Below are 14,568 nucleotides of genomic sequence, written 5' to 3'. Positions count from 1 at the left end.
AACCCCACGTGGTAGACTAGCGTTGATGAGTAGAAGCTATAGGAAAACAGATTCAGGCTTAACAGAAGAAAGAACTTACCACTGTCAGAACTTTTTAATAAAAAAAAGCCTTGGGAATTACTGAATTCTCCATCACTGTGGCTAAACCCACAGTTCCTGTATTCTGTATGAAGCACTCTAGTTGCCATCTCCTTTGAGTGGTGTGGCAAGGAATTTATTACTAATAGTGTCATTTGGGGCTCCTTGGTGGCTCAGCTGTTAGAGGATGTGCTGCAATGCAGGAGACCCAGGTTTGATCCCTGGGTTGGGAAGATCCTCTGGAGAAGGCAATGGTAACCCACACCAGTATTCTTGCCTGGGAAATCCCTTGGACAGAGGAGCCTGGTGGGCTACAGTCCATGGTGTACAGGAGTTGGACATGACTTAGTGACTAAACCACCACTGATAGTGTCATTTTTAATAATGTCCTTCTTACTTGGATTCTAGTGATAGATCTCAAATGGAAGGGAAAGGAGTAGAGTCCCAGCAAGCATGCTCAGGGTTTTACACATCCCTGAGTGTACCTGTCACATATGTGAATGTCTTCATGGTGGTGTTAAAGGAGAAGGTGTGGATTACTGTACTGAGACACTCATTCCCTGGTATAGAATTATAGGATGGATGGGAGCCACAAACACAATGAGCTTAAAGATATTTTTATGCTTATCCTGAAACTTAGCATCTTCTCAGTTAAGTGTTTTCCACATATTCCCAAGCCAATGTTCATTAAAGGTAAATGCCTAAGAAGCCAAAAAAAAAAAAAAAAAAATGTTGGGGCAGTCTTGTCCTAATGCATTGTTATTTTTGTTGTGAGCACACAGTTTATTAATCAGGCTTTCCAAATACATAAGGTAACTGCTGTAAAGCACAGCAGTCTGGGAAAGGTACACTAATTCTTCCAAGTCAAGAGGGAACTATTAAGACACCCCCTTAATGGACCAGCCTGCATCTCACTGCCAGACAGACATTCCCAGGATGCCATTTTCATCAGGTTCCTGTGGCTTGTTTAGTTATGTGTTCTCCCTCAGGTCCTTAGTACTTTAAGTGGGTGTGTGTACATTCTTAATAAGTATACTTTCTTAACTTCAGTGACAGAAAAATTAAGAATTTGAAATACTTTTCATGTTTCATATAATATTTTAACATTTCTTTTGTGTAAACACTGTAACTTACCCCATGTCCAAGTGGATGCCTGATTCATCCATATAGTATTGATCACTAGACCCACAAACTGTTGCATTTTAAGGTGTCCATTTTTTTGTCCTTAAATTCTGCTACTGTGTCCCCTGTGACATCATCTGGCATAATGCTGTATAATCTGGTAGAATGTTGTCTAATGGTATGAAGTCATATCTTTTAGTTCTTTTGTTAGTCCGCAAAAAATGCTGCGTTTTTCACCTATGCAGACATTTGTGTTCAGAACACGCTGACTGTTCCTTTTCCAAAGAGGGCAGGTCATTTTTAGGTGCCTCAAAACAAAGGCCCCGTTCTAGTCAATTTGGCGCTTTTCAGTTCTCTTGTATCTTGTCTCTGAAGACTGAGGCAGCTGGTGGAATGATGGGCATCCATAGATTCAGCATGGCATGCCTTTGTGAAAGTACAATAGAACCTCAGCACAGGAGCAGCAAACATTTTCTGTACATACACTGGGCTTTGAGCCAGAGGGCATTTGCAGTCTCTTTTGTGGCTCCTCACCTCTGCTGCTGAAGAGAAAAAGCAATCACTGGCGGTGCTTAAATGAAGGAGCATGGCTGCATTCCAATAAAATTTAATCAAGGACACTCAAATTTGAATTTCACATAGTTATTAAATGCAGCAAAATAGTCTTCTTTTGAATTGTTCCAACCATTAAAAAAAAAAATTGACAGATAACAGCCCAGATTTGGCCTGCTGGCCATAGTTTTCCAACCCTTGTTGCAGCATGAAGAAGGAAAATGTGATAGTGAATAAGAGAGTTGACGGAGTTCTTTCTCTCCCTACCCACAATTGTAAAATTACAAGGCTGGATAGTGGAGGAGGAACCTCCTAATGTATTGAGAGTTGCTAAAATCTTCGTATTGAAAAGACTGAAATAAAAAAATCAGAGGAATATGTGCCTATGTTTCACTTTCAGGAAAACAACTGGCCAATTCAGTCCTTCTGGCACTCTCCCTTAGAAACCTTAACCTTTGGAACTCTTTTCATTCCCATCATAACCTCACAGGTCATTTAAATACATTTGCCATTAGATGCCTTAAGCTCTGCCATATAGCCAGCAGAAAATATGTGTTTTTATCCTGTCACACATGTAGCCTAGACTTTCAGCCTGTTTTTTTGTTTTTTTTTTTTACCTGCACACACCCTTTGACTTCATTTTCATGACATCGAGTGCATAGTGTTTGGTTGGTAATACTTCCAAGACGTCCGTGTGTAGCCACACAAGTCTTGCACTGTACAATTCCAGGGGACCACTACTTCCTGCAGAATAAAATACTACTTAGCCACATACTCAAATCTAAGATGTGTTAAAAACTCAAGTTAGCCAAAAGGATGTGGTACATAATATACACATGGACAGGCATCTCTAAAATAGTGTTTTTTATGGTAATTTGATACCATAATGACGACATAAGAAAAAGTTGTTTTCCTCTATTAATCACAGTAGTTACAAACTCTTTAAAACTCAGTAATCTGACTATCACTGAAGTGGAAATGATTGAATATTGAAAAACAAAGCTGAAAAATAAAATCTTCAGGTTATGGTTTGGTTTCTGATTATAAAAGAGAAGGAGGCTTTACCCTACCCCTGAAAGGTTGACTTTATAGATATAGTAAGTTATGGAAAAATTTTGAATTGAGGACGGAGCCCTTGAACTCAAAACAATGAAGTTCTTATGAACTTAATTGATACCTGGTATTCTACCATCAGAAAATCAGTTCTTTTCCTTCATACTCAATGTATTCTATGTTCTTACCTTGGATAGGAGGATGCACTCATTTTCAGTAGTCATTTACCCTGTAGACTGAACCATGTGAGCTGATAAGAAGAGAATTTCATGGAGGAGTATACAGAGGGCCTCCCTGCACTGATATCCATGTGGGGGCAAAGGGTGCCACAGAGAGAGGGCATGGTGACCTGCTGAGTAAAAATACTGACCGTTCAGAATTTCCCAAGAATAGACTAGGACAAAGATTTTTTCTTTACAATTAGCCCACAGTTCAAGAACTTGCAATGTTCTCGGAAGTTAAATAAAAACTTTCCTTCTCTTACTTGAACAAAAAGCTGATGTTTCATTTTTCTTTCTTTAGAGCAGTGAAACCTACCACCATGCCTGGCCCTCTGTTGACATCCAGTGAATGCCTCTGGGAAAAAGTAGGATTCATAGTTCAACCTTGTTTTTTCATTTTTTATTTTTAAAATTAATTTAATTGGAGGCTAATTACTTTACAATATTGTGGTGGTTTTTGTCATACATTGACATGAATCAGCCATGTGTCCCCCCATCCTGAAAACCCCTCCCGCCTCCCTGCCCATCCCATCCTTCTGCATTTTCCCAGTGCACCGGCTTTGAGTGCCCTATTTCATGCCTTGAACTTGGACTGGTGATCTACTTCACATATGGTAATATGCATGTTTCAGTGCTATTCTCTCAAATCATCCCACCCTCGCCTTCTCCCACAGAGCCCAAAAGTCTCTTCTTTATATCTGTGTCTCTTTTGCTGTCTCACATATAGGGTCATCATTACCATCTTTCTAAATTCCATATACATCTGTTAGTATACTGTATTGGTGTTTTTCTTTCTGACTTCACTTGGTATAATAGGCTCCAGTTTTATCTGCCTCATTAGAACGGACTCAAATGTATTCTTTTTAATAGCTGAGTAATGGTCCATTGCATATTTGTACCACAACTTTCTTATCCATTCATCTGCTGATGAACATCTAGGTTGCTTCCATGTCGTAGCTATTGTAAACAGTGCTGCGATGAACACTAGAGTACATGTGTCTCTTTCAATTCTGGTTTCCTAGGTGTGTATGCCCAGCAGTGGGATTGCTGGATCGTATGGCAGTTCTATTTGCAATTTTTTAAGGAATCTCCACACTGTTCTCCATAGTGGCTGTACTAGTCTGCATTCCCACCAGCAGTGAAAGAGGGTTCCCTTTTCTCCACACCCTCTCCAGCATTTATTCTTTGTAGACATTTTGATAGCAGCCATTCTGACCAGCATGAGATGGTACCTCATTGTGGTTTTGATTTGAATTTCTCTGATAATGAGTGATGTTGAGCATCTTTTCATGTGTTTGTTAGCCATCTGTATGTCTTCTTTGGAGAAGTCTGTTTAGTTCTTTGGCCCATTTTTTTAAATTGGGTCATTTATTTTTCTGGTATTGAGCTGCATGAGCTGCTTGTATATTTTTGAGATTCTATATCAGTTGCTTCATGTGCTGTTATTTTCTCCCATTCTGAAGGCTCTCTTTTTACCTGCTTATGGTTTCCTTCAGTGTGCAAAAGCTTTTAAGTTTAATTAGGTCCCATTTGTTTATTTCTGCTTTTATTTTCCTCTGGGAGGAGGGTCATAGAGGATTTTGCTGTGATTTATGTCAGAGAGTGTTCTGCCTATGTTTTCCTCTAGGAGTTTTATAGTTTCTGGTCTTACAAGTAGATATTTATTCCATTTTGAGTTTATTTTTGTGTTCAGTTCAGTTCAGTTGCTCAGTCATGTCCAACTCTTTGTAACCCCATGGACTGCAGCATGCCAGGCTTCCCTGTCCATCACCAACTCCCAGAGCTTACCTGAATTCATGTCCATCAAACTGGTGATGCCATTCAACCATCTTATCCTCTGTCATCCCCTTCTCCTCCTACCTTCAATCTTTCCCAGCATCAGGGTCTTTTCAAATGAGTCAGTTCTTTGCATCAGTTGGCCAAAGTATTGGAGCTTCAGCTTCAGTGTCTCAGTCCTTCCAATGAATATTCAGGACTGATTACCTTTAGGATGGAGTGGTTGGATCTCCTTACAGTCCAGGGAACTCTCAAGAGTCTTCTGCAACACCACAATTCAAAAGCATTAATTCTTCAGCACTCAACTTTCTTTATAGTCAAACTCTAACTTCCATACATGACTACTGGGAAAACCATAGCTTTGACTAGATGGACCTTTGTTGGCAAAGTAACATCTCTGCTTTTTAATATGCTGTCTAGGTTGGTCATAGCCTTTCTTCCAAGGAGCAAGCATCTTTTAATTTCATGGCTGCAGTCACCATCTGCAGTGATTTTGGAGCCCCCAAAGTAAAATCTGTCACCATTTCCATTGTTTCCCCATCTATTTGCCATAATCTTAGTTTTCTGAATGTTGGATTTTAAAGCAACTTTATCACTCTCACAGTTTCATCAAGAGCCTCTTCAGTTCTTCTTCACTTTTGTTTATGGTGTTAGAAAGTGTTCTAGTTTCTTTCTTTTACAAGTGTTGACCAGTTTTCCCAGCACCACTTGTTAAAGAGATTGTCTTTTCTCCATTGTATATTCTTGCCTCCTTTGTCAAAGATAAGGTGTCCACAGGTGTGTGGATTTATCTCTGGGCTTTCTATCTTGTTCCATTGATCTATTATTTCTGTCATTGTGCCAGTACCATACTGCCTTGATGACTGTAGCTTTGTAGTATAGTCTGAGGTAAGGCAGCTTGATTCCTCCAGCTCCATTCTTCTTTCTCAAGATTGCTTTGGCTATTTGAGTTTTTTTGTGTGTTTCCATACAAATTATGAAATTATTTGTTCTAGTTCTGTGAAAATTACCATCGGTAGCTTGATAGGGATTGCATTAAATCTATAGATGGCTTTGGGTAGTATACTCATTTTCACTGTATTGATTCTTCCAATCCATGAACATGGTATATTTCTCCATCTATTTGAGTCCTCTTTGATTTCTTTCATCAGTGTTTTATAGTTTTCTCTATATAGGTCTTTTGTTTCTTCAGGTAGATTTATTCCTAAGAATTTTATTCTTTTCATTGCAATTATGAATGTGCTTCTTTTCTTAATTTCTGTGTTTTCTCATTGTTAGTGTATAGGAATGCAAGGGATTTCTGTGTATTAATTTTGTATCCTTCAACTTTACTATATTCATTGATTAGCTCTAGTAATTTTCCGATGGTGTCTTTAGGGTTTTCTATGTAGAGGATCATGTGTACAGTCAGTGAGAGTTTTACTTCCTTTTTTCCAATCTGGATTCCTTTTATTTCTTTTTCTTCTCTGATTGCTATGGCTAAGATTTCCAAAACTATGTTGAATAGTAGGGGTGAGTGTGGGCACCTTTGTCTTGTTCCTGACTTTAGGGGAAATGCTTTCAATTTTTCACCATTGAGGATAATGTTTGTTGTGGGTTTATCATATATGGCTTTTATTATGTTGAGGTATGTTCCTTCTATCCCTGCTTTCTGGGGAGTTTTTATCATACGTAGGTGTTGAATTTTGTCAAAGGCTTTCTCTGCATCTATTGAAATAATCACATGATTTTTATCTTTCAGTTTGTTATAAAATTGATTGATTTGTGACAAGTGAAGAATCCTTGCATCCCTGGGGTAAAGCCCACTTGGTCATTTTTTTAATATGTTGTTTTTAATATGTGTTGGATTCTGTTTGCTAGAATTTTGTTGAGGATTTTTGCATCTATGTTCATCAGTGATATTGGCCTGTAGTTTTCCTTTTTTGTGGCATCTTTGTCTGGTTTTGGTATTAGGGTGATGTTGGCCTCATAGAATGAATTTGGCAGTTTACCTTCCTCTGCAATTTTCTGGAAGAGTTTAAGTAGGATAGGTCTTAGCTCACCTGTGAAGCCATCTGGTCCTGGGCCTTTTTTTGTTGGAAGATTTTCAATTACAGTTTCAGTTTTTGTGCTTGTGGTGGGTCTGTTAAGATTTTCTATTTCTTCCTGGTTCAGTTTTGGAAGGTTATACTTTTCTAAGAATTCATCGATTTCTTCTAAGTTGTCCATTTTATTATCATATAGTCAAAAAGGAAATAAAAATATGCATAGAAACAAATGAAAATGAAAATACGATAGGCCCAAACCTATGGGATTCAGTAAAAGCAATGCTGAGAAGGTTCATAGCAATACAAGCTTACCTCAAGATATAAGAGAAAAGTCAAATAAATTACCTAATTTTACACCTAAAGCAACTAGAAAAAGAAGAAATGAAGAACCCCAAAGTTAGTAGAAGGAAAGAAATCATAAAAATCAGAGCAGAAATAAGTGAAAAAGAAACAAAGAAGACTATAGCAAAAATCAACAAAACTAAAAGCTGGTTCTTTGAGAAGATAAATAAAATAGACAAACCATTAGCCAGACTCATCAAAAAAAAAAAAAAAAAGGAGAAAAGTCAAATCAACAAAATTAGAAATTAAAATGGAGAAATCATAACAGACAACAGAAACACAAAGGATCATAAGAGACTACTATCGACCTTATTTTTTCTTTAATTGATGTTTATTTTATGCTGAATTTATTCCTGAGTCATGTGTTTTTCTTTCTTCAGTTTCTTCTGGGCCCATCTTTTCTTTCTGTGTTACCGCCTCTTCAGGTTGAGGAGCAATTTGCTCTTTTTCAGTAGGGGTCATCTCAGTATGGCAGGGAGGTCTTGTGTAGGGATTAATCCGTCCATGAGCTCTGAAAGTCCAGGCCCCATCTTCGATTCTCTTCACCTGGGATATGCTCAGTGCCCGGGACTCTACCTCAAAACCCTTAACAGGGAGTAACATTGCTCCCTGAATTTTTGGGAAGGTGAGGCAAAAAAAAAATCACTGTATTTTGGGCCCTTGTCTAGCCCCACTCTTTGGCCTGGACACATCAGCCAACTCCAGCACTGTAATGATGGAATGGCATGCATTGCTTCTGCAAAGTGACATCCTTCATAGACTTGGTGGCTGTTTGGATATACATACCCTCCATGGCCTGGCCAGCTTCAGTAGTGTTCTTGAAGATTTGAATCTCTGGATGAGCAAGATTCTGTGGGGTTTCCTGCACCAAGTGAATAGTGAACCATTCTCAGTGACCACCTCAGACAATGTACAGTGAAAGGTGGCTGTATTTGCCTTATTTTACCAGGAGATAATGTAGTATATTTTGAAACATGTTTTCCAGCTTCTTCTCTGGCTAAATGGGCTTTCCAAATCTTGATGGAACACAGCTGAATGCAAAGTCAGTGGTCTGGCTTTTTCTGACAGCTCTGTAAGCCCCTCACCTTCCACTGCAGGACTCATCATTGCTCTGTTGAACCATCAGTGGTTGTGTATATGCTCAAGCAAAAAACTTTGTTTCTAAAGCTAACAATTTGCTTGATTTAGAAATTTGTTTTGTCATTTCAGAAAGTGGATGTCACCAGCAGGGCTGTGATGGAAATAATGACGAAAACAATTGAGTACCTTCAACCCAATCCAGGTAAGGGGTCATTTTCTACATTCATGGCATCCCTCCGGGGACCTTCTAGTTACTTTTTGGTACACATGCTATGTTTGATGCACTTTTGCTTGCTTGGTCCTCCCTACTGGAGCTCCAGTGTTTTCAGGTGGAACATTTTGACTGGGGAGGGAGGGCTTTTTAAGGCTCACACTGAAGTAACTGGAAGCTTCTGTGATAATTTATCTGACTAGAGTGTAATTAACAATGTTGTGTGGACAGTGTGGGTGGCACAAGATGTCAGAGTAGCTGCAAGCTGGTAATAACTGAACTTTCATGTGAAAGGGATTGTAAGGAAGAATTTTAGGGAGAATTTTCAGATAAAACAGAGTAAGGTACCAGTGGTGTGAAAAAGTAGGAAAACTGAACAGCTTTTTTAAAATACAGAGGGTTTTTGTTCATACACACCACTGAAGTCTGTGGAGGGCTATTCTTTGCCCTGATTTTTCTCCAAGCATTTTGTCAGTCAGCATTTGTTCTTACTAACCTGTTACACTCTTAAGAGAAGGGAATTATAATAGAGATGTTGGAGCTGTACCTTGAAAACAAGATCCAGGCAGACAAGGAGTGATCTCCCAGAGCACACAGTGTAACAGAGCAAAGCAGCTTTATGTGATAGACCTCCTCACCACTCTTCCTGTAAAGCAGTTCCTAACTGTAGAGTATAGAAACTTGAAGCAAGGTTGAATATATTTAAATGAAAAGTATGAATACTGGGAAAGCTGCTTATCTTGAAACTCGTTTCTTTGGGAGCTTCAGGTCAAAATTTCTATGTTTTTGATGGTGCTCAGGGAGGTGCACTGTCAGCCCCAGTGTCTGGATACTGAGTACTAGTGGGTGAGAGAAGAGAAAAGAAAAGGAAACGCCTGAAATAAGCAGAGGTGGACCACTAGCGCCAGTGCTCATGGGCTTTCTACCACCTCTTGCTGCTGTCTGCAGCTTTCACTCAGCTTTCAGTGTTTTGAAGATGACCAAGTTATGGGAATAACATTCTCAATGGTTTTTAAACTATATCAGAAATGAGATTATTTGAAAAAGAAAAATACAGAAGTAAATGAAAAGCATGAAAATATAGAAGTAAATGAAACGCTATGGCATTTAACAGATAATGGACCAGATGGTTGGCAAATTAGGTAATGAATAACAAAAATGAAGTTTCTCATTTTTACCTGGAGCCTTTGTCATGCCCTCTGTATTCCACAGAGTTGCAGGGCCTCTCTTAGATGTCACATGTTCCTTAGTATTTAAACAGCTGTGATGTAGGTCAGTTCTGAAATGAGAATTGCTTGCCCTGTCTTACCGTAGAAGTCATTGTTTAGGGCAGGGCGTTTTTTGTCTTTATCTTTGAATGGGACCTCAAAGTATTCTCTCATTTCCCAGGATATACCCATAAATGATGTTAAGATTACTTGATCTTACTGTTGTTGTATTAAGATTAAATATAAGCAAGAGGAGGGAAAATATAGTATTTATTCAGCATTAGTGCATTTTCAGTATGTTCCTAGTTATATACATTGTCTTCTCTGTAATTTTCTGATATAAAAAGCAAACACAGTTGAACAATTCATATTGTAGGAAAGAGGCTAAAAATCCATGAACACAGATCCTGAGTCTGTTTTGCTGGGTATCGTGGAATTTGGTGTAGGGAGGTGTGCTGTATTGAATAGGATGTTCCTCAAAATCCAAGGTAACCCAGAATCTCCAAATGTGACTTTATTTGAAAATAGCATATTTTGAGATAGAATCAGTTAATGATCTTGAGATGAACTCATTCTTGAGTTATAGTGAGCCCTAAATCCAACAACTGGTGTCCTTATAAGGAAAAAAAAAACAACAACAGAAAGACACAAGACTGAAGGCCCTATGAAGACAGAGGTCAAGATTATCGAGTGATGTCAGGAGCCACCAGAGTTGGCAGTGGTGAGGAAGGGGTCTCCCAGAGAGCCTCAGAAAGAACCAGCCATGCTCACACCTTGATTTCCAGCTTTTTGAAGTGTAAAAAAGTAAATTTCTGTCATTTTAAGCCACACAGCTTGTGGCAGTTTGTTATGGCAGGCCTAAAAAACTGTTTTAGTAGGCTAGCCAAACTTTCTTCAGGAAAAAACAAGGGCCAGAGAACTTAAGAAACTTTACCAAAGTCACACACCCAAGAAGGGATGTAACCAGGGCTGGAACCCAGGTCTGACTGCTCCTTGAGCCCAGGAACTTTTCATTGCACAGTCTTGCTTCTGAGAAGAATGAGTTCTTTGTTAAGATGCAGAGGGTCTTTCAAAGTGGATATGACAGAAATCCAGAAAGGGAACATACTGTGGGGTTGAGGCTTATTTTTATTTTAATAAAAAAGATAACAGGAAGAGGTAATTGGGGGAGATTTGAATTTTTAGAAATGATTTATTTTTAACAGAATCTTGAATGTGCTTATTATCTACCAACATATTGGGAATGGCTATTTAAAAATGAAATGACATCTGACACCAAGGAGGACAATTAAGGTCATCACCAGGCAATCATAAGTTGATATAAATGTCATCTAAAAGGATCCAGAACAAAACAAAATTCCATATGCCCATTCTATAGAATTTAATGTGTTTAATTGGCTTATAAGAGATATGACTTAGTTCCTCCATGAATTCCTTGCCCTGAGAGCAGACCTTAGCTGGAGCTCCTGGACAAGGGGGCTGATCTAGTACACTTGTTCAGACCCAGGGTCCTTGCAAAGAGGACACAAGAATGCAGCCACCACCAGAGGTCCCCGGTCCTTGGGCACAGAAGAGCAGAACATTCCCAAACTTGTGCTGTTGAATGAATGCTTTGATCACTCAGCCTCTCTGTGACCCCAGGAATTGGGTCACTGGATCCCACGTGGATCACTGGCTTCTGGTCTTGAATAAGAACGATTAGGTTGGGGTCAGGAGAGAGGCTTATGCAAAGTAACAGGTTTATCTGCACAGGCCCATCTGTGGAAATTAATACTTTAAGGGTACTTGGAGAGTATCTTGTATTAGATTCACACTCTAGAATGCATTCTGGCTTCCAGATCTTGTGGTTATGGGCGTACACATCTGTTACAGACTCGAAACTTCGTTCCTGCTGACACGATGGCCTAAGAGAGTGGGTTCCTTCTTGTGCATCTGTAGCTGTGCTCTGTGTAGGCCCCCAGCTGCTCTCAACCACCTCCAGAGAGGCAGATCTGCTCCTGTCATTGTCTTGCACAAAAGCCTTTGATGGCTTTTCTCTGCCTTTAGGAGTTTGTTTCTGTTTTCCTACTCTGTCAGGTCCGGCTTTGTTGTGTGCTTTACCATTTTTTTTTAACAAAGCTTAAAGGGCCCTCCCTATGTGATCAGCCTCCCCTTTCTCCTCCACCTTGCCAGGCAAACAGGCCCCTCAGGTTTAGCAAGAGGGTCATTTAGAAGTCTTCCTGGACATCTGACTACATTAGCTTCCCAGGCCAATGACCTTCTCATGATCCCCACTGCTTTTCCCTGGTGACACATGCCACACTGACTGTAATTGTGTGGTGTGTGTGTACTTTGGTTTGTCCTCCCCAGTAAAGACAAGACTCTGCCTGCCTTATTCCCACCTCTCGCCCCCACCCTTCCCCACCCATATCCCCAGCACCCAGCTCTGTTCCAGGCAGCCTGTGAACACTGGAATATTTGAACAAATGAATCATGGAGCACAGCTGATAGCCAGTGGCTAATGTGATAAAACTGCTGTAATACAAAGGGGAGAAAGAAAAACTCCTTTCCCCAGACCATCAGCTCTACTCATATAACTAACAAGTTTATCAGATGCATTTACTTTCTTACAGAGACCAATGCAGTTCTCGACGTAGTAGGGTTAGATAACAGAACCACGTTTGGGCCCCTGCCCTCTGAGACTCACAATCTTAATAGCACAAGGTACATATACTCGGAGGAGAGCTTCCCAGAGGCCTTCACAGCTAACTGCTCCTGGAAATCTGGCTAACTGATGAGGTAAGGACAAGCGAGTAGGGTCACAGGTCTGCAGTGCTTAAAGGACAGAGAACAGAGAGCTGTGAAGTCTTCCAGCTTGGACTGTGAAATTACTCCGACAGGAACAGTATAAACCAGTACAGATTCCCAACCTGCTTAGATAAGAAGTAATTTGAGCTCAAAAAGTCCTGTGTATGTCTGCTGACTGTGAGGCCCTATTCTCATGATATCAAAGCATATGGATCATCAGAGAAAATATAAATCCATTTTCTTATGTGAGTATTCTGATACCTGTGGCAGGCATGCTAAATCAGCAATGTCCAATAAAAAATAAGATGCAAGCCACATGTGTAATTTGAATTTTCTAGTAGTCATATTATTTTTAAGTAGTCATATTAAAAAAGTAAAAAGGAAAGGTAAAATTGATTTTAATGATATTTTATCTGGTATATCCTAAATTTTAACTAATATTAAAAATCATTGGAAGATTTTACTTTTTTTCTTATACTAAGTTTTGAAATTTGGTATATGTTTTACACATACTGAACATATCCTTTTGGACAGTGCTTAGTTGTATGCTCAGTCACTCAGTTGTGTCCAGCTGTTTGTGACCCCATGGACTGTAGCCCACCAGGCTCTTCTGTCCATGGGTATTTCTCCAGGCAAGAATACTGGAACGGGTTTTCATTTCCTTCTCCAGGGGATCTTCCCAGCCCAGGGATCGAACCCATGTCCCTTGTGTCTCCTGCGTTGGCAGGTAGATTCTCTACCACTTAGCCAACTGGGAAGCCCCTCCTTTTGGACTAGTCACATGTCAAATTGCCAACATCTGTTGGATCATAGAAAAAGCAAGAGAATTCCAGAAACACATCTTCTGCTTCATTGACTACACTAAAGCCTTTGAAGCTCAACATTCAGAAAACAAAGATCATGGTATCTGGTCCCATCACTTCATGGGAAATAGATGGGGAAACAGTGGAAACAGTGGCTGACTTTATTTTGGGGGGCTCCAAAATCACTGCAGATGGTGATTGCAGCCATGAAATTAAAAGACGCTTATTCCTTGGAAGAAAAGTTAAGACCAACCTAGAAGCATATTGAAAAGCAGAGACATTACTTTGCCAACAAAGGTCCATCTAGTCAAGGCTATGGTTTTTCCAGTGGTCATGTATGGATGTGAGAGTTGGACTGTGAAGAAAGTTGAGCACCGAAGAATTGATGCTTTTGACCTGTGGTGTTGGAGAAGACTCTTGAGAGTCCCTTGGACTGCAAGGAGATCCAACCAGTTCATTCTGAAGGACATCAGTCCTGGGTGTTCTTTGGAAGGAATGATGCTAAAGCTGAAAGTCCAGTACTTTGGCCACCTCATGTGAAGAGTTGACTCATTGGAAAAGACCCTGATGCTGGGAGAGATTGGGGGCAAGAGGAGAAAGGGACGACAAAGGATGAGATGGCTGGATGGCATCACGGACTCGATGGACATGAGTCTGAGTGAACTCCGGGAGTTGGTAATGGACAGGGAGGCCTGGCGTGCTGTGATTCATGGGGTTGCAAAGAGTCGGACACGACTGAGCGACTGAACTGAACTGAAAGCCTTTGAATGTGTGGGTCACAGCAAACTGTGGAAAATTCTTAAAGAGATGGGGATACCAGACCACATTACCTGTCTCCTGAGAAACGTGTATGCAGGTTAAGAAGCAACAGATAGAACCAGACATGGAACAATGGACTGGTTCCAAATTGAAAAAGGTGTATGTCAAGGCTATATACTGTCACCCTGCTTGTTTAACTTATATGCAGTGTACATCATGCAAAATGCCAGGCTGGATAAAACATAAGCTGGAATGAAGATGGCCAGGAGAAACATCAATAACCTCAGGTATGCAGATGATACCACCCTTATGGAAGAAAGCGAAGAAGAACTAAAGAACCTCTTGAGGAAGGTGAAAGAGGAGAGTGAAAAAGTTGGCTTAAAACTCAATGTTCAAAAACCTAAGATCATCATGGTATCCAGTCTCATTACTTTATGGCAAATAGATGGGGAAACAATGGAAACAGTGAGAGACTGTTTTCTTGAGCTCCAAAGTCACTGCAGATGGTGACTTCAGCCATGAAATTAAAAGATGCTTGCTCCTTGGAAG

General features: G+C 40.0%; 1 protein-coding gene across 1 annotated transcript in view; it reads left to right on the top strand.

Annotated features, from left to right (window-relative positions):
- The window catches only part of SH3GL2 (SH3 domain containing GRB2 like 2, endophilin A1), a 222,281-nt gene that overhangs the window by 171,563 nt on the left and 36,150 nt on the right, over positions 1-14,568 (top strand). The window contains exon 3 of the mRNA XM_068974181.1: positions 8,381-8,453. Coding sequence (XP_068830282.1) covers positions 8,381-8,453 — 73 coding nt within the window. The remainder of the gene's footprint in view (positions 1-8,380; positions 8,454-14,568) is intronic.

The sequence above is a fragment of the Capricornis sumatraensis genome, chromosome 6 (genome assembly GCF_032405125.1).
Source record: "Capricornis sumatraensis isolate serow.1 chromosome 6, serow.2, whole genome shotgun sequence".
NCBI lineage: Eukaryota > Metazoa > Chordata > Mammalia > Artiodactyla > Bovidae > Capricornis > Capricornis sumatraensis.
Note: the sequence above shows the minus strand (reverse complement) of the source record. Positions and strands in the feature narration are given on the sequence as shown.